The 20,309-nt window shown below is 42.6% G+C and overlaps 2 protein-coding genes across 18 annotated transcripts in view; one reads left to right on the top strand and one right to left on the bottom strand.

Moving 5' to 3' along the window:
- Window positions 1-13,557, bottom strand: part of ASPA (aspartoacylase) — a 34,236-nt gene extending 20,679 nt beyond the window's left edge. For 5 of the 10 annotated variants that reach the window (XM_077919946.1, XM_077919943.1, XM_077919944.1 and 2 more), the window contains exons 1-2: window positions 8,850-9,412; window positions 672-897 (exon numbers count right to left, since the gene is read on the bottom strand). In XM_077919946.1, the coding sequence (XP_077776072.1) occupies window positions 672-897; window positions 8,850-8,958 (335 nt within the window). In that variant the 5' untranslated portion in view covers window positions 8,959-9,412. Of the gene's footprint in view, window positions 1-671; window positions 938-2,985; window positions 3,316-8,849; window positions 9,413-13,024; window positions 13,265-13,454 lie in introns of those variants that run through there. The other 5 variants (XM_077919949.1, XM_077919950.1, XM_077919941.1 and 2 more) reach the window with 5 other exon arrangements.
- On the top strand, window positions 4,006-16,191 carry SPATA22 (spermatogenesis associated 22). 8 transcript variants are annotated; one of them, XM_077919936.1, is made up of 11 exons: window positions 4,006-4,216; window positions 5,957-6,044; window positions 7,288-7,365; window positions 7,438-7,644; window positions 8,103-8,231; window positions 10,077-10,128; window positions 10,324-10,419; window positions 11,477-11,810; window positions 13,517-13,649; window positions 15,008-15,105; window positions 15,880-16,190. In XM_077919936.1, the coding sequence occupies exons 3-11, from the start codon at window positions 7,305-7,307 to the stop codon at window positions 16,069-16,071; spliced, it is 1,302 nt and encodes a 433-aa protein (XP_077776062.1). In that variant the 5' UTR covers window positions 4,006-4,216; window positions 5,957-6,044; window positions 7,288-7,304; the 3' UTR covers window positions 16,072-16,190. The 8 variants fall into 8 exon arrangements, with proteins under 8 accessions (XP_077776062.1, XP_077776065.1, XP_077776066.1 ...); XM_077919939.1 differs by having other exon boundaries at window positions 4,006-4,225; XM_077919940.1 differs by lacking the exon at window positions 4,006-4,216 and adding an exon at window positions 4,642-4,668.
- Window positions 16,192-20,309: the final 4,118 nt, after the last annotated feature.

Here is a 20,309-nt window from a genome sequence, read left to right as displayed (position 1 = left end):
TTTGTCACCCTGCGACTGGATAATACATGAGGAACATTTGCCTTACCCCAGAAGGGCCCCTCTAAGCAGTAGGCATGTATTTTCCCCCTTTGAGTTACAGCTGTTTGTGCATAGATGACTACTGCTCCTGTGGTCAAGTATTACAGAACAGTGCGACCCTTTAAATGTCTGCTCAGAAGTAAGTCACATTGAATTTAGTAGATCTTACTCTCAAGTGGCGCTGTGGTCTAAACCACAGAGCCTAGGGCTTGCCTATCAGAAGGTCGGCATTTCGAATCCCCGCGACAGGGTGAGCTCCCGTTGCTCGGTCCCTGCTCCTGCCCACCTAGCAGTTCGAAAACACGTCAAAGTGCAAGTAGATAAATAGGTACTGCTCCAGCAGGAAGGTAAACGGCGTTTCCGTGCACTGCTCTAGTTCGCCAGAAGCGGCTTAGTCATGCTGGCCACATGACCCGGAAGCTGTCTGCGGACAAACGTCGGCTCCCTTGGCCTACAGAGCGAGATGAGCGCGCAACCACAGAGACTGGACCTAACGGTCAAGGGTACCTTTACCTTTACCTACCCTCAAGTAAGCAGATGCAGCATTGCAGTCTTAAATGCATGCACATTTTGTTGTTGTTGTTGTTTAATCGTTTATACATTCAAACACACAAGGCAGAGGTTAGGCTTACCCAAGTCTTTTAGGATCAAAAACCCGATTCAGGTCACAGTCAATATATCGGCAACATTTCTCCACTGCTCTTGGATTGGTGATAAAAGGCCGTACCTCCAGCCCCGGTCGCTGAATCTCTGTTCCATCATCCTGCCAGTGCTTGACCAGGAATACCCCAGACAACTCATTGCCGTGTGTTCCTCCAAAGATAGCGACCCTTCTCACAGGACCCTCTCTTGCTACAACTGGACAAGAATTCATTCTGTGAAACAGCTTTAATGACAGCTGTAACAACAAACCAAAACAGAAAGGCTAGGAATAAGAACAAGTGACAAAAAAACCAACACAAATTGACACAGAACAAAGCCACACAAAATGGTTCAGATTGCTGTGATTCCTACAGCTCCCTGGTCTGCCTGGAATTGATGTTATCTGGAAAATAAACATTTCCCTAACAAGTCTTAGATGCTTATTCTGCTACATGGGTGTTCCCCAACTAACTCTCCTCCCAAGACCGGCCCCTTCTTTCAACTATATTTGGATAGTAATATGTTGGAATCAGCTTTAAGAGTTCTATGGTAAGGCTCTAAGGGTGGCAGAAGGTTTCTTCTCTTGTAAGTGTTTTTGTTTGTTTGTTTAAAGGAATGTGTGCCAATATACATACCAAAGATACTAAAAACGCCCTTGGATAAAAAGTTGCTAAGGAGGCTAAGCATTCCTCTCTATCACAAGCAGCAACCATACTTTCCTCTGGATAACTTGCTATTTCCGCTATCAAGTTTTTACATTTATATTATCCTGAAATCTCTCTCCTCTGCTCAGATTGCCTTCCAAATATCAGTAATATCCAATTTACAGAGACATGTTGTCTCAGCACCCTGAACAAGCTATAAAGGGCACAAAACAATGGTATAAAACAGAACACAACAACACCAACTGGCAGGGAAATAATAGTGAGAAATTCAGTTCAGTTCACATTTTGATGCAAATCCACTTAATTCACACTTCCCAAAACAATGCAGATACTGAAACAGAGCAAGCATTCAAAATTTACATTTATCAAAATTCTACATAACAGTTCTCCAACCAGAAACAAACAAAATGTTCACAAAAATGTGTATATAAGAGGGAAGTTAATTTCATTGTACACAGGTTGTACATTGACAATAAAGGTATTATTATTAGTCATAAAATGAATATATTACTAAAATAGCATTAAAACACATTGTATTAGGGGAAATTGCTTGCAAAAATAATTGCATTTTAGGGGAAACTGCACACAAAAATGTGTTATGTTAAAATGCTGACAAATTTTCATGAGGTTGTTTTTTGTTTTTGTTTTTATTTAAAAAGAATTATCAGACTTATGCAAGAGAAACATAGGTCTGGAAATGTGCCGACTGATAAAACTGGGAAAAGAGAGAAGCAGAAAGGAATTGAAATTGACATAGCCATCCATCCGTAACCCAAATGAGCATGATGCAGTTAGCTCCAGATGAAAGCTGGCAGCCATGGAAAGTGGTCCCTTTATTGATGAAGGGTCTTTGCTGGAGTTTGCCTCACAGTCACGTTCTGTGCAACTTACACTGAGCTCAAGGAAGGCTCAGCTTGGCAAAACCCAGGTGGTCCTACCCAGCTGGGAGGCTGAAAAAGCTCCTCTCCTTGCAAAGCCATGTCCCACAGAGATGCAAAAAATAATTGCCATACCTTCAGTGCTTGTAGAGGGATGAATGCGGAGGAAGATTTGCTTCCCTACTATTTGTTTTTTTTATATATGATATTTATTAAAATTTTGCAATATTAATACAAAAAAGAAAAATAATTAAAAACACACAAAGTTTCCATTACTTATTTTCCATTAACTTATTTCCCTGACCTCCTCACACCTCCCTTTTTTGTATTCCAATTCAAATTGTAAATTCAGCAAATCCTTATCAAAAAATTTTAACCTGTTTCTAAATCTTTTTTTCTCCATATTCTCTTAAAACATTACAGCCAGAAACCACTTAATTTCTATCCGACATCATTCTAACATTCATTAATTTTATAATGTTTCTGTAGATAGTCCTTAAATTTCTTCCAATCTTCTTCCGCCGACTCTTCTCCCTGGTCTCGGATTCTGCCGGTCATTTCTGCCAGTCCCATATAGTCTATCATCTTCATCTGCCATTCTTCCAGGGTGGGTAAATCCTGTGTCTTCCAGTACTTTGCGATGAGCATTCTTGCTGCTGTTGTAGCATACATAAAGAAAGTTCTATCCTTCTTTGAGACCAATTGGCTTCCCTACTATTTGAATTTATACAGCAGTGATTAAAAACAAACAAACCACTCACCTATGCTGATTCTGTTAGAAGATATAAAACTGGACAGCTCAGCCACGGATTCAAAAATACACCTCCTTTTACACTACCAGCAATCTATTCACACCATCGGCTTCACATTACCAACTTAATATTTACTGAGGCTGTCGGTGTCTTAATCCAGACAGACACCGTTTCTTTTAACTATATTGCCTCGACTTTCCCTGCACCCTGCCCTCAAAGTTCCTAGAGAAATAACTGTGATGGTAGATGATTTCTTAAGCTGCGATGGAGCAGTTACACTGTATGTCAAAGTACAATCTGTACTGTCCTTTGCCCTCATTTCCCCCAGGCTCTTAATTAACAAGCCGCCAGAGCCTTTACAGTTGTAAAGAGCTGGAATAACTCGGCGCTTTCGGAACGTGCACAGAGTGTTTTGAGGGGTCTGCAGTGCCTCTATGGCGGCGGCCATAAGTACGCCACGATCTAGCCTCTGTTAACAGGCCAGAAAGAGAGAGTCTAAAACCCTTTTCTTACTAAAGCCGTGTGAAAAATTGAGGCTAATTGTTTTGATGTCCGGCATGCGGCAGGGTGAGAAAGCATCCGAACAGAAGACGCACAGCGCATTTCCAAACACAGTTTAGGGCAGATGCCGCAGAAACTCCCTTTTCGCTCATAGCACAGGTGGAGTTTGTCCAAAGAATAGTCAAACTATCCCAAGAGGACACAAGACAATAGAAGCCAGGCCTTTTCTGTTATTCCTTTGGATTGTTTTTATAGCGTTCTATGCGATGCTGTAAATGTTATTGCGCACGGCCCTGATGTTTTGCATGAGGAGGCAGCCTATAAATGCTTTTTGAAATATAAATGAATATAAAGCCAAAAAAAAGGTTTCCTTAAGGAACCTGGGGGCTGCCTGAATATCTGGCATAATAAAGGGTTCATGGGGCAGCAAATTCTCTATTACACCAGTCTTAATTCATTTATAGTCAAGATGGAAAAGGAGGTGGGGGGGGATACCTGAAGTATTATATACACTATTATTATTTTTAAAAGCTTAGTTGTGGCCATTTTGAAGAAATCAAAAGGACTTCTGGGGAAGGAACATCATATTAATTGAGAGTTTTCTAGTAAATGTGTCAGTTAGCCAGAAGAAAGGAGATCTTTTGAACGTCTCAGGGGTCCTGCGATGGTCATTTGTTTTAACTGTTCTTAATTTTGAATTTTAAACTGTTGAAACCCGCCCTGGAACCTGCTGGTCAAGGTGTGTGGGGTGTGTGTTAATAAACTTAATTGTCATTATGATCATCATCATAACTGGGATGTGTGGTAAAATAAGAGGTGGAGGAAAGGCAGCATTAATAATAATAATAATAATAATAATAATAATAATAATAATAATAATAATGTTATATGGGGCCAGAATGCTACTAATGGAAGGAGGAGGAATCATATTCCTTCAGCAGAAGAAAAAGAGAGAATTGTGTTGACAACCATCTTGGCTACTCTGCAACTAGGAGAAAGACAAGTGGGGGGGTAAACAACCACAAAAAAAAATCTGATAATATACCAATTATATAAACTGCACATATTTAAAAATGTTAACAGTTGTTAAGATTGGTGGTTTTCTCCTCAGGGGCTGAGGGTGGCAGCTCTTGACATCACTATACAAACAGGAGGAAGGAGAAACTCTGCATTTTTCTCCTTATGTTTTTAGTACTTAATACTTTCAGTTCTCCTCCCTCTTTCCCCTGAAGTCCTGCTCTCTCTCTCCTTTTCCCATTTCTGCTCTTTTCTCTCTGGAATTAAAAGTCCGAATGAGAGAGATTTATCTCCTTTCGCTCCCCCTCCGAAGAATCTCACAGGAAAGGGAAAATGCTGAAAGCCTGAAGGAATTCCCGTCCCCCTCACCCCCGACTTGTGCTAATTCTTAAAAATACTGAGTGCTTTAGAAATACTTGTAAATAAATAAATAGTGGGTTTAGGTGCTACTTCCATCTTTCTCTTTCTTGTCAGCCTTGTGCCACCCTCACTTTCACCTCATGATAGTGGAGTCAGGCATTTTCCCGCCTTTTTCACCTCATGCTTTGGCACTCCATAACTAAGCAAGTTAGGCACTTTTCCTGCCTTTCCCTCCCTTTTCCTCAGGTAACCATTTCTCTAAATGTATTTAAGCACCCACCCACACCCACACACACTTTCTTGCCTTTTGTAACCCCTCAAAGCTTAAGTGTTTTCCCGCCTTTTCCACCTCATGCTACCTAACGGATTTAGGCCCTTCCCTGCCTCCTTCTCGTCCCCCTCATTAACTTGATTTTAATGGATTGTAGGCAAATTATTTTCTCGCTACCTTCCCCTTTCAGCTAGATTTAGGCACTCTTCCACTATTCTCCCTCATCAGCGTTGCACTAATAGATATAGGCACTTTGCCTGCCTTTTTCTCCTCTGTCAGGTTTGCGTTTAGGCTTTTCCCTCCACCCACCGCCATTTTTCTTGCACGGAGCCATCAACCTCTAGCAAATGGGTTGAGGCACTTTCTTGCCTCCTCCATTAGCCTCGTGCTTGTAGATAGAGGCACTTTACGATGCCAGCAACAGATGACCTTTTTATGTTTGCATTTAAGCCTAGTTTTTCCTCATGATTTTTGTTTTCCGGGCAGCTTGGTCACCAGTTCTGATTCTGTCCTCACCCCCGCCTTTTAAAATCTCATTATTCTTTCCCTTAATGTGTGTTTCTGTTAAAAAATAAGGCTCTTGTAATTTAGTCAGTCCTTTAATTCCCCCTCCTTCCCCTGCAGCTAGAGAGTTGTACACATATGCAAAAATGTGACTTAAACACACACGGGAGAAAGCAATCCAACATGTTAAAACAAAACTGAGCTTGGTTAAAAACTAGAAATTCCAGGTTGTTTTCCCCCTCCCCCTGCGCCCAAAAAACCCTCTCAATTGCATTGTAAGACATGATTTATAGCTCTTCTCCTAAACTTTTATTTTCCCATATACAGCCTTGCCAGCCACAGAAGTTATGAAAGCTTGGATGTGTATTTATACACAAAGTGAATGACGGGATTATTTTTATTCTGCTTAAACTAGGTAACAGTTTAATCTCATGCCACTCTGTTCTACCTAGGTTTGCATGCTATCCTTTATTTTTAATGGACATTAGTGCACATGGTTCTCCTCTCATTTTATCATCACAACAACCCTGTGAGGTTGGTTAGGCTGAGAGACAGTAACTGGCCCAAGGGTCCCTCGGTATTTTCCTCAAAAAAATATTCTCCAGTTGCATTTAAAAAAATAATAAAGGCACAAAAATGGTCACCATAGGGTTGTAGCCAATGTTTGTCCTAAGACCTATTGGAATTCATGACCGAGACTTAGATCCATTAATTTCAATGGGTCTACGATGAAGAAAACTTAGTTATTATTAGTTATTGAATTTATATACTGCCCTAGACCCGGAGGTCTCAGGGCGGTTGACGGAACAAAATCAAAATATAAAACCACAAAATATATAATCAAAATAAAAACAACAACCCAATAATCCAGTGGGTTGGATTCAGCCCATAATATCTGCCTGTTATATTTATCAGTCACCTCATGCGAAAAGCCTCAAGGTGATACGCAGTCTCACATGAAAGAAACATTAAGCACAATTAAAATGACAGCGATGCAATCATGGAGCCAATGTCCTAAACAGACAATGCACCCTGGATACCAAATCAGCTTTTTCTGTCTATGTGTATGGAGCACTGTGTGCCCTATATATTTTTACACATCTTTAAATGTTTTAAATATGCTTTTATTAACTGTATCATTTTTCTTACTGAGGAGTTTGCAAATAATAGGCAAACAAATAAACGTTTATAATGAATCCTAATGTTATCTGTTTGATCAGTAGAGCATTATCTATGCAGCATACTGGTGGGAACTTTGCTTGTTGTGTGTGTGCATCTATATAATGGGTAGGAAACTAAGGCCTGGGGGCCGGATCCGGCCCAAACGCCTTCTAAATCCAGCCCATGGAAGGTCTGGGAATCAGTGTGTTTTTACATGAGTAGAATGTGCCCCTTTATTTAAAATGCATCTCTAGGTTATTTGTTGGGCATAGGAATTCATTCATATATTTTTTTCAAAATATAGTCCGCCCCCCACAAGGTCTGCTGAAAAGGTTTGCTGACCCCCAATCTATATATTATATTTTTAAATTTAATACAATCTTGTTATAAACTACTGTGCTTGAATAATGCACTAGAATTCTCTTAAAAGCAATGCTTACATCACCCCTGGGAAAAGACGAGTGCCCAGTCATTTATCTTTGTGTGTGTGTGTCTAGGTATTGTGGAAGGAGAAATGAAGAGGACTTTAACTGACAATTCAAACCGCTCTACTGCAGGTATCAATATTGCACTGGTACTGAATCTGAAAATTATTCCGATGACTTGATGAAATGCCTGTCATGATGGTTCAAGTGGGGGAGCTTAAGAGATCCAGGGTAGGATGTACAGCAAGCATGTGGCCCTCCAGACCTCGCTACCTGGCCCTAGGGACTCTCTCCAGGCCATATCCTCTGTCCTCAAGCCACACTCCTCACTAGACCTGCTCTGCAACCCCCTTGAGTGTTTGAAATACTGGAAGTACAGTTTCTGCAGCCTTCTGTGCCATTTCTGCATGCGGGAGGTGGCCTTTGCAGGTGGGGGAATAATTCAAACTCTGCCTCAGAGCAAACTCTTAGCTTGTGTTTGTGTGTGAGAATCAATACAAATAATGTTATGAGAATAATATCATAACATAATATACTGAGATCCAGAGCCGAGGGCCTTCTGGCGGTTCCCTCATTGCGAGAAGTGAGGTTACAGGGAACCAGGCAGAGGGCCTTCTCGGTAGTGGCACCTGCCCTGTGGAACGCCCTCTCAGCAGATGTCAAGGCAATAAACAACTATTTTACTCTTAAAAGACTACTGAAGGCAGCCCTCTTTAGGGAAGTTTTTAATGTCTAATGCTGTATTGTTTTTAATATTCAGTTGGAAGCCGCCCAGAGTGGCTGGGGAAACCCAGCCAGATGGGCAGGGTATAAATAAATTATTATTATTATTATTATTATTATTATTATTATTATTATTCATATTATGTTGTAACTTCGCATTTTAGGCTACTTTCCAGTCCCATTGTTCAATCAGAAAAAAAGGAACAGGCAACCACTCACTTCAAACCCACTTAAAAATGAGCTATGTACCAGCAAACCAGCTGAAAATGTGGATTATTCTGCCATGCTAGCTGGTAAGTGGAGGACAATGTGTGTGTGTGTGTGTGTGTGTGTGTGTGTGTGTGTGTGTCTATATTACACAATTATACAACTGAAATATCTGTGGGCTGCAGGACTACTTTCTTGTCTTTACTAATTATGTGGAACGCTGACATTTAAACAGGAGTTCTTGAAACTCTGCCCTTTTTTCTTTCAGTTCATCTCATAGGTCCATGTTACAGGAAAGGAGAATTTCGGGCGCGCTATTGTAGAAGATATATCTGTCATCTCTAATATGCTTGAAAAGGCTACTGTGCAGAATTTCTGCCAGGATTAATTACTGTAATAATAACAGTTAATCCTATTTTACGCTGGTCAAAGGGGAGGGGGAGCTTTCTTAGCGAAGAAACTTCTACCTCTCAATTGCCTTGTGGTTTCAAAATGCTGCCTTTGGAAAATGGTAATGTACAACAGTGCAACCGTAAAATAATTGCTTACCTAGCTTTTCTCAAGGAGTGCATTCAACTTGGACCATGCAAACTACTGACACAGAAATAGGAAACTGATAGATTATACCGACAACTGCTTATAAACAATTATATTAAGAGAGCACAAGTTCGGCTGCGGCTATTAGCCATGTTCAGTCAATGTACCTCCAATTTCCAGATGCTGGGCGGAAACAAAGCAGGAGATGATTGTTGGCTTCATGTCCTTCTTCTGAGCCTCCAGGGATTTCTGAATGGCCATTGATAGAGGGAGCATGTTGGACTAAATAGATAGGCCCTGACATCTGATCCAGCCAGGACTTATATCACTGGTGCCCTTTAAATGTTACAGGAGTGCTGTAGGGAAAGTACACATGTGATCAACCAGCCCACATGTCTGCAGGGCTGTCAGCATCAAGAGGAATGCTGTGAAAGAATCCACGGCGGGTAGGGGGATGCCTCCCCTTGTGCTTGCTATTTATTTTACTTATTTATTTCCAAGCGGGACCTGCAACACAATGTTGCATTGTAAAGTTCTCCTATTCAGGGTTTCTGGCCAGACAGGCATCCCTTTTCTCGGATACTCCGCTTCATTCAGTCTTCCCGGTTTTCCACTCCCTGCCACCCCTCCGCCTGGCACTCAGCATTCCTTTCCCACTGAGCAGGCTCGAACCTCCTTCAGCCACATTTCTGAGACAGCTTACAATAAATAATTAAGAACATAAACATAGCAAATCTATTAGAAGTGACAGATATGTCTATCCCTAACCTGAAGTAACTTTCGCCCTTAGAAGGGCACCTGAGAGCTCTTATTTTGAACAGTTATTGTCACAGTTCAAAGTTTCATGGGATTCCAGGCACACATGGAGATTACTGTGAGAGATGAAAGTGCAATTATCTTCAGTGTTGGGAGAACTGGAACTTGAAGCACTACTGGTTCAGGGTGGGCGTGTGGTGGAATCCACAACACTGCGATTATGAGGAGTGCAAATGCAATTCGCATGTACAGTGGTACCTCGGGTTAAGTGGTACCTCGGGTTAAGTGGTACCTCGGGTTAAGTGGTACCTCGGGTTAAGTGGTTACCTCGGTACTTAATTCGTTCCGGAGGTCCATTCTTAACCTGAAACTGTTCTTAACCTGAAGCACCACTTTAGCTAATGGGGCCTCCCACTGCTGCCGCGCCGCCAGAGCACGATTTCTGTTCTCATCCTGAAGCGAAGTTCTTAACCCGAGGTACTATTCCTGGGTTAGCGGAGTCTGTAACCTGAAGCGTATGTAACCTGAAGCGTATGTAACCCGAGGTACCACTGTATATATTTTTTCAAGCTCACAAACAACATATTACCAATATCATGAACTTGATTTCAATTAACTGTGCCCTTTGACTTTTTAAGATTTTGAATGGGAAACTGCAAAGCCAGAACCAACTCGATTACAGAAAACAATGTATGTATGGAGAAAAGCAACACATCTTAAATATATTAATCCTCCTCACTGCAAGTATATTTTATACAGTTATATTCCTGTAATTATATTTATTTTAAAATTATGGAAACTGATACTGTATGATTACACATACGATTTTTACAAGCACCTGTCTCTTCAGCATGCATTGTAAGCTCTAAAATTATGTCCTTAAAGCCCAGCAGAGCTTCCTGTTCCACCTTCAGTGTTAAGACACCCAAACGCACCGACATCAGCTGTATCACAAGCAGGAAAGAACTTCAACAACTGGAGGTTGGTTGCATCCCCCAAAGCGTACAACTGCTTCCAGCTGAGGTCATAATATCATTTGACATGAAACTTTGCTTCATTGGGATCCCTGCGGGTGGATTTTGGAGTTAAACCTTTTTGTGCTGATGAAACAATTCACTCTGCCTATGCTTCAAGTTCTGTCCTTTGGACGTGAACTAGAAATGCAGGATGGGTGGGGAGGAATTCTGTAAAAATTTAAGGTGCAACAACATGCAGGGCGTTAGACTAGGTCACTAGTCTTCAATTGGTGGGTTGGAACCCACTGATAGGATGCAGCCTGATCCAATGTAGGTTGCAACAGAAGAAGAAGAAGAAGAGTTTGGACTTGATATCCCACCTTTCACTACCCTTTAAGGAGTCTCAAAGTGGCTAACAATCTCCTTTCCCTTCCTCCCCCACAACAAACACTCTGTGAGGTGAGTGAGGCTGAGAGACTTCACAGAAGTCTGACTAGCCCAGGGGTCAGCAACCTTTTTCAGCCATGGGCCAGTCCACCGCCCTCAGACCATGTGGTGGGCCGGACTATTTTTTTTTGGGGGGGGGGGGGGATGAACAAATTCCTATGCCCCACAAATAACCCAGAGATGCATTTTAAATAAAAGCACACATTCTACTCATGGAAAAACACGCTGATTCCCAGATCATCTGTGGACCGGACTGAGGCGGTGATTGGGCCGCATCCAGCCCACGGGCCTTAGGTTGCCTACCCCTGGACTAGCCCAAGGTCACCCAGCAGCAGCATGTGGAGGAGCGGGGAAGCGAACCCGGTTCACCAGATTACGAGTCCACTGCTCTTAACCACTACACCACGCTGGCTCTACTACCATGCAAATATATGGGAAAAGATTAAGTATGGCCAACGGTCAGGGTTGATAGGAGCTGGAGTCTAGTAACATCTGGAAGAACCCACATGGGCTCTCCCTGTTCTAGATATTTCTGGGAGGAATTAGAGGAAAGGATTTCAAAATGCTGTTGGGCTTCTAAATGCTTGTATACATATTTTGATATATTCAAGCCATATCAACTATTTTCACTGCAGACTAGAGGAGAAAAACAACACTTGGAAAAGAAACAACTTCCCAGCTTTGGGCAGTGGAACAGACAACAGGAAGGGTTCACAGCTTGACAAGAGTCCAGAGTGTTTGATGGGAACTGGATCAAAGCAACAGAAATCAGCTGTCTATTCACATGGTAGCAAGGCAGGAGGAGCAGAACAAAGCTATCCAGCCACAGCCCAATGGCCAGCTGGAAAGAACACAGGGCCGAGGGGCCCACAGGGTCAGAGTACACCGTATACATTTAAACCCAGCCCTTTACAACAAAAAGTTAACGAGAAAAAAGCTGATTGTGCTCAAGATGTCAAAATCGTTCAGGTAACATTATAATACACATGTATTTTTTTTTAAAAAAAGGTTTGTGTGTTCCATTTCCCACAAAACCTAGGGCTGTCTCCAATGCTAGTCCTACTCAGAGTAGGCCCACAGAAAAGTAATGAGCATGACTAACATTGGCCCATTCATTTCAATGGCTCCACACCGAGTAAAACTTTGTTGGATGGGACCTCTAATCTTAAGTAATCTGCAATTTAAGACAGTGGTTGACTTGTAAATTATTTTACATCATCCAATAAAATCAAATTGCTTCCTCAGCTGAATTACCTGTTTCCACCCACCAGACCCACTTTTTAGCATATTGTATACCTTTTTAAAAGTGGGTTTTAGATTTGGGTATGAGACAACCACATAAAACATTTTGCAAGGAGCTACCAAGAAAATTAACCCAAACAGAGTTACACCCATCCACCCAGTGCTGCTGGGTTAAGTGATCTGGTCTCATAACTCAGATCAATCACCAAGAGTTAAGACAAGGTGCTTAACATCAAAGAACACCTGCTGAATAAAGCAGCTAACTTTTTCTGCCATGCAGTTTCACAGAACTCAATGAAAGTTCTTCTAAGGACTCAGCTAGATTGGTAAAGAAAAAGTGATTTATATGTGTTGTATATGTGATATAACACTGTTCCACCAGATGGTGCTGTGGAGTCCTGTTTTTCCCTACGGGATTTCCCTGTGTAAATTTACAACGCATTTAACTTAAACGCTTCTTTGATGTGTCTAGATTCAGTCTAAGAATAAGGGGGTGGGGAAAAACATTCAAGAGCTTCTGAGCATGTTCAAACTGTGAGCATGTGGCTGACTTTGAGCGTGGCTGAATGAAAACCATGCAGGCACAGCATCTTGTTTCAGCTTTCTGAGCTAAAGAAAGAACTGATGGAGGAAAATGGTGCTCAGTTCATAGTACAGCTGACCATTACATGCTGGACAAATTTCTCTACCAAACCAGGTCTTTGGGGGGCATATGAGTTGTTCATCTTGTGCAGGAGTGATTTGTTCAGATCATTTCTCACTAAGAGGTCTAGTGGCCACACACTAGTCCTTGAAATTGCCCTGGAATGAGTACAGTAAGCCCACAACTTATGCAAGAGTTCGGTTCCTGGGAACTGTGTGCAAATGAAAAAATGCATAAAGCCAGGAAGGCCCCTTAAGCAACCTGTAAAAAACCAAACATAAAAAAACCCAGCACTTACCAGCTCAGACTACCTTCCCCTTGCTCACAGGCCAGTTCCACTTGCTCTCTGTGCTTTCGCTTGGCCCTATCTTACTCTCCAGCTGTGACAATGGCCAAACACTCTCCCAGGCTGAGTGCAATGGCTGATGGGATTGCCAATTGTCATTTCCTGCTCTCCCAACTCCTTCTGACATTTTTTTCTACTCATATTTTGATTTCCCTCATTTTTCCAATTTATTTATTTATTGATCACCCCGTGTAAGTTTGTGATCGTAAGTCACAGGCTTACTGTACCTCAAAAATTGCTTTGCTCATCCATTCAGGGTAGAAACATGAAGTCCATTTTGCATTCTCACTCCCCGCACCCACTGGATCTCAAAAACAAAGTTGCATATGACAGAAAAAACATTTAAAAATATATAATTCCAAGTATTGGAGCAGGAACTCACCACTGTGCAAAGGTCTTTAATTGCCTCAAGTTCTCTTTTTGTTTGCCTCTTCTGTGTGAAAGAAAGGGCCAGCGGCGTTTCAAGCAAAACTGCAGGAAAAAGACAATTCTCTCAGAATTATATCTGTCGTCATTGAAAGCATGAAACACTGGAGTCAGTATACGAATAAAGTGCCACTGTTATTTGAGGTCTTGGGTAAGTACAACAGGGTATTGTTTTTTTCCTACACAGAATGCTGGTGCCACGATACCAAGCACGGACAATTAAATATATATTTCAGACAACAGCATCAGCTGCCTGGGACCCAGCACCCTAAGCAAGGCACGTTGCTGACACTTATCTTGCTGCCAACATGCTTTGCATTTTTTTCTCAGCTTGGTGCTCCCAGCAGACCCAGGAGCTGGGCCAAGGCATTGTTTTACTTTGCTGCAATGCCTCAGAGCAGGGGTGGGAAACCTTCTAACTCCCGAGGGCCTCTCATTCCCTTCTGGGTAAGCTTCTAGGGGCCACATGCCAGTGGTAGACAGGGTCAGAGGCAAAAGTGGGCAGAGCAACAGTTGTAAATTTTACCTCGATACTGTAGGCTAATATCAGCGCATACTCAGACAGCGCCTCCTTCCAGCCACCCAGAGTGTCTGGGGCAACCCAGCTAGAAGGGTGGGGTATAAATAATGAAATCATCAGCGTCAGCATCCAGGCGAGTAAAGAGGCATTATCAGAGGCATGTGTCAAAGGACACATTTCCAGCTGGGCAAGAATACCCAAGGAGGGTGCGAGGCAGGGCTGGTGAAGGGTATGGTCTGGGGAGAAGGGGTCTGGCCTAGGAGGTTCCCCACCCCTGGCTCAGAGGAACACTGCTTTGGGGCAAGTGTAAACAATGGCTAGATCCAATGGCATAGCGTGGGGGGTCAGGGGGGGCCGGCCGCACCGGGCGCAACATCTGGGGTTAGGGCAAATCCACGGGTTAGGGGGCGCAAATCCACGGGTTAGGGGGCGCAAATCCACGGGTTAGGGGGCGCAAATTACTTGCCTTGCCCCAGGTGCTGACAACCCACGCTACGCCACTGGCTAGATCCAACTGCCCAGTGCTGCTTGGGGCACTGCAAGTGCCCTCTACTCCCTGTCACTGCTGCCAGCAAACTCAACAAGAGGGCACTTTGCACAGGTCTACCTCAGACCTGAGAATCATGTCTAGATCCTGTGTGAAAGCATACAGCCTTCCAGCTCTCCAATTCTATGGCACATTACCTGAGCTTCACTCACAGGGCCGGCTCTAACATTAGACAGAGTGAGGAAGCTGCCTCAAGTGGCAGATGCTGGGATGGGTGGGTACAGAGAACAGCAGCAAAGTGTTGGAGGACGGAACTGTGGATGCCACACAGCCTGAGCTAACCCATAGAATTCAAATTGTAGTACCCTAGAAGAATAGATTGTCATCCCACTTCCATCTTTGTACAAAATCAACCAAACAGACCTTTAGAAAAAGCCGTTTATGTTATCTTAGGACACCATGGGATACAATTGTTAGTGTAAATCCTGCTCTATATATTTAGGCGTCCTGGATTCTGCAGTCACCCCTGGGCAGTACGGAGCCAAGACTTTCCTGTTGAGAGACGGGAAGGAGAGCATGCCATGTGTATTCTATGAGATTGTAAGTGTTTCACATGTTTATTCAAGTGAGTACTACATGTGCTGCAGAAGCCACCACTTCTATTGCAATAAACACCTGTGCACCATTGATACAAGTAGAGGGATTGAGGCCATGCCCAGCAGGATGATCAATCAGGGAGCTTCACAGGTTCCCCGAGTGTTCACCCTGTTTTTCTTTCACAAGTCATTACACATGTCAAATGCATACTCATGGAATATGTATTTCATGATATACAAAGTAGCATATAAAAATATTTTCAAAACAAATATTATTTCTGTAGATTATTCCAGTTTATTTTGACAGCAGAACATTTAACACCTATGTAAACCACTTAGAGGTTACGGATGATCAAGCAATATATAAATCCTGTTAAATAAAACAAACACCTTACCTTGACATTTACCAGCCTTACCATTGCAACTGTAATTCTCCAAAAGCCATTTTTAAAATAATAATAAAAATTGAAACAACTTTCTTTGTTGATACGAGTTAGATTGTGGGAAAGAAGCATGAAGCTATTGTTTAACTACAACAAAAAGGAGAATTCCAATGTTACTGTTGCTTTAAAGGAAGGATAGCCAATGTGTTGCCCTCCAGATGCCACTGGGCTCCAGCTCCCATCATTCCTGACCATTGGCCATGCTGGCTGTTTGCACCGATGGGGAATGGAGTCCACAAGCAACTGGAGGGCCCCATGTTGGCTCCCTCTGTCCATGCTTAGTATTTCATGCTAAGGGTTGGGAGGTATTACCTCTTATTCTTCTTGCATAACAGGACCGGGAGCTGCCAAGGTTAATCAGAGGTCGAGTCCACAGATGCATGGGAAACTATGACACAAAACGCAAAGTCTTCAAGTGCGTCTCCGTCAGACCTGCAACGGTTCCTGAGCAACAAACTTTCCAGAATTTTGTCAAAATTGCAGACGCTGAGATGAGCAAATATGTCAAAACAAGCAACGAAGTTTAACTTACACACATATACTAGGAACCATAATATGGGCATAATGCAAAATATTTATTAAAGCTCATATTTTCAGCACCGATATGAAAGCATCACCATAACATGTTACCTAAAATAAAGTAGTTCTGGTTTACATCCGTTACGCTTTTCAGTCTGGGTGGCTTATTTAGGATTTCCTGCAAGCCTAACAGCTCAAATCACAAGGGCCATGCTCAGCGGATAGAGAACTTGCTGTTCTTCTGTTGAGGCCTCAGATCAGGGATTTCATGTCGGACAGGGATAGCCAACATGGTGCCCTCCAGATGTCCCTGGACATCAGCATGGCCAGCTGCCAGAGTTGATGGGTGTTGGTGCCCAGTAATATCTGAAGGGCATCATGTTGGTTATCCCTGGCGGAGCACATCCTCTCCCAAAGCTATGGAGGCTAGACAGTGACTGATCACTGCCCTATTTGCCTAATGCATTCTAAAAGGCAGCTCTCTGCAATATAAAACAGTGCTTACCTATTTTAGCCAAGATGCAGCTACAAATAAAAGCCCAGCAGATAGGTTCTAAATAGGGACAGCCTTAGGTGGTATCATTTAAGGAAATGCAATGGAGCCTCGCAGAGGGGCTACGTGGCCTCAGTTTTGAAAAAGCACACATTTTCAGTGGATATTTACTTATTTGATTCAGATGATTTATATACAGTTCCATCCTTTGCCCAAGCCACAGGGTGGTTTTCAACAAACCAAATGGGGGAGAGGACCCATTGAAATATAATGCAATTCTTAAGAAACACATCACAACAAATCAGGGAGCTCAGCTGGAGTCTGGAGTGTTGCTAGGTGCTTAAAAGGACATGAGGCACAAACGCACATAAAATTTGAACCTGTTGATTTATATGGTGAATGGCTAGAATCTCATAAGTATTTTGCAGTAGGCCCAGTCACCCTGTATGGCCTTTTTATAAAAAAAGGCTTTTTTAAAAGGTTAGGGTTATGGAGCTCAGTTCAGAAAGTCTGAGGCCCTGGCTGCCTGCTCCACCCCCTAACAACTCCCCTGCTTGGAGTCTAAAGATCACACTCATCAAGTTTGTCTACTTTGCATGCACACCATACATTTTTAAACACACAGCTTCCCCCAAAGGATCCTTGGAACTGTAGCTTACCCCTCACAGAGCTACAGTTCTCAGCACCCTTAAGAAACTACAGTCCTCATGATTCTTAAGGGGAAGCTGTGTGCTTTAAATGTGTGGTGTGTACACAACCAGAGACTCAGGAAGATAAACACCTCAGGTACGAGGTATAAAATCTCATAAAGCTGCTGAAAGAACCTTAAAAGCACATTTAAAATATAGTAATCTTCTTGTTGGCAAGAACCTCCGGGGCTGAAGTTAAACCACTGTAACAGCACCTAAGTGACCTCTCTGGGGCACAAGCCTGGGCAGTGTGTTGGAGGTCCTGGGCTGCCCAGATGGCAAGACTCGCCTTCCGGCCTCGCTGGTGTGGTCCATAGAAAGCAGAACAATAGTTATCATGTACATCTAAATTCTAAATAAAGCTGATCTTACTTTTAGAGGCTGAAATGTCAGAGGCGCTCAGGGAGCTGAGGACTGCTGAGAATGCGAAAGTGTTCTCTCTCAGTGCCTCAGGTGTGTGTGTGCCTGCGTGCGTTACTAAGGAATATCACAAAGGGCTGCCAAGGGAATATCAGCACCCGATGGAACAAAATGCAGAATGACAAGAAAACTTCTTTGCATCTCCCTTCTTCTTTTTTTCAACTGCACAATTTGCACAACTCTCTTTTTCAACTGCACAATCTCCTAAAAGCCAGTTACTGACGATAATGGAATTCAAGAAAACTTTCCCGCACTTGCAACGTTTATGGCCATTTCATTCAGAGTAACTGTAGCAGAAACAAAGAACTGATTCTGCTACTGTCTCAAATGGATTAGAAGTAATAACAGAATCGATACTAATTCAAACCTATTGCCCTTTTGCATTTTCAGTGCCGTTGTTCTAAGAAATTACTCTGAGTAGGCATCTTTTAAAAAGATTCAAAATCTATTTCATGCTAAGAAAACAAAATGCTTTAAAAATTGACTTTAAGTACTAATCAGGGTAAGTTATTTAAAAGTCAAATCCTCAGCTGCCTGGAACGTTTGGTGGAAACCTACCTCAATGTGTGCAATTCTTTTAAGATTTGTTTTAAACGCTAGTGACCGTGTTAGATGATATTAAAGGCTTTATTAAAACAAAAACAAATGCAACCACATGGACTTGCATGGATCTGAGCAGTGGCCTGGGATGGGGCTGCTTTCCAATCTGCTGGAGAAAAGAAAAGGCGTGAAGACTCTATCTTGTTTTTTCCTCCTTGCAGAGAAAAACAATGCTTGGGATTGCCTGACTAATATTAACAGAGCACTTCAGGAAATTAAAATGGGTGCTCATAAAGCCAGCTACTCAGTGAGAAGGGTCCAGGGCAGGTATCAGCACTGCTGGGCTTTGCTGGAAACCAGGCAGATGCCCTGGGATGCCAGCTGTTGGTTCCAGGTTTGCATGTTCCCCATGACAGAGCTAGAGTCCTTACCTGGCATGTACATGTTCTGAATATTAGTTCCTCATTGCACAGGCTTAAGGGTTTTGGTGCTCACAGAACTACAGTTCCCAGGATTCTTTGGGGGAAACGATCTTACATTTTTCAAGATGCGATTGTCAGATTCCTTAATCTCTGGCTGTGTACACACTGCACATTTAAGGCACGGAGCTTCTCCCAAAGAATCCTGGGAACTGTAGCTTATTAAGGGTAATGGCCACTGGGCCCATCACCTCCTGGCAAATAGAAGGGGAAGAAATGGAGGCAGTGAGAGATTTTACTTTCTTGGGTTCCATGATCACTGCAGATGACGACAGCAGTCATGAAATTAAAAGATGCCTGCTTCTTGGGAGAAAGGCAATGACAAACCTAGACAGCATCTTAAAAAGCAGAGACATCACCTTGCCAACAAAGGTCCGTATAGTAAAAGCTATGGTTTTCCCAGTAGTGATGTATGAAAGTGAAAGCTGGACCATAAAGAAGGCTGATCGTCGAAGAATTGATGCTTTTGAATTCTGGTGCTGGAGGAGACTCTTGAGAGTCCCATGGACTGCAAAAAGATCAAACCTCTCCATTCTGAAGGAACTCAGCCCTGAGTGCTCACTGGAAGGACAGATCCTGAAGCTGAGGCTCCAATACTTTGGCCACCTCATGAGAAGAGAAGACTCCCTGGAAAAGACCCTGATGCTGGGAAAGATGGAGGGCACAAGGAGAAGGGGACGACAGAGGATGAGATGGCTGGACAGTGTTCTCGAAGCTACCAGCATGAGTTTGACCAAACTGCGGGAGGCAGTGGAAGACAGAAGTGCCTGGCGTGCTCTGGTCCATGGGGTCATGAAGAGTCGGACACGACTGAACAACAACAGCAGCAGCAATGGGAACTGTAGCTCTGTGAGGGGTGAACTGGGAAGCCAGTGCCTTTTTAAAGAGTGCAAGCCTGCACTGGACCAAGACAGTTATGGCCCACCTGCCACGGAGGCTTCCATAAATGCTCCATTGCCATTTTCTCCCATCCCATCCACTCCTCCTCACTTAACTGAGCATGCAAGGTTTTGCAGAAATGAAAGCAACCCCTACTGGCAGCATGTATCGCTTTATTATAATAATACAGTGTTGGCAAATCAGAAAATTTCACATTTCAAATCATTGGAAGCATTTTTATTCCACAAATACAGCCAGGGGGTGTGGGGTGAGTGGGAAGGTAATAGTCTAAAAAAAGGAGGCACCTGGACAAAAATACAAGGAACCACAGTAATGGAAAATACAGCTTTTAGTTACACATAAAAATTATATTTTTATATTTTTATATATTTATATACATATTTAGAATCAAATTTGAACTTGAACCAGTTAAAAAAGAAAAAAGGGAAAAGGAAATTGGGAAGCTATTATGCACAATTTAATTTACAAACTGTACTTGTTTGCAATTTCTCAGCACTAATGTAAGTATTGATATTTATTTTCCCAAGGCAACTTTACAATAATATATCCTTGTCTGTTTTGGATTCAGTCAATGAATGATTGCATTTGTATGTTACAACAAACCACATCACAATAAACCATGGTTTATGGAGAAAGTCTAGCCTTCATGAACTCCCTTTTCATCTTCCTCCAAGTGTGACCACAAGGAGGAGCTCAGAAGTGTTCAACTCTCACTTCTAATTAAC

This window comes from Podarcis muralis, chromosome 15, assembly GCF_964188315.1.
Source record: "Podarcis muralis chromosome 15, rPodMur119.hap1.1, whole genome shotgun sequence".
NCBI lineage: Eukaryota > Metazoa > Chordata > Lepidosauria > Squamata > Lacertidae > Podarcis > Podarcis muralis.
This window is presented reverse-complemented; position numbering and strand designations above follow the sequence as displayed.

Coding starts and splice junctions, on each gene's coding strand:
- SPATA22 (XM_028707851.2), top strand. CDS start 7,305: ATGAAGAGGACTTTAACTGACAATTCAAACCGCTCTACTGCAGGTATC. Junction 13,650..15,007: donor ACTGTTATTTGAGGTCTTGG/GTAAGTACAACA, acceptor CTATATATTTAG/GCGTCCTGGATTCTGCAGTC. Junction 15,106..15,879: donor CATGTGTATTCTATGAGATT/GTAAGTGTTTCA, acceptor CTTGCATAACAG/GACCGGGAGCTGCCAAGGTT.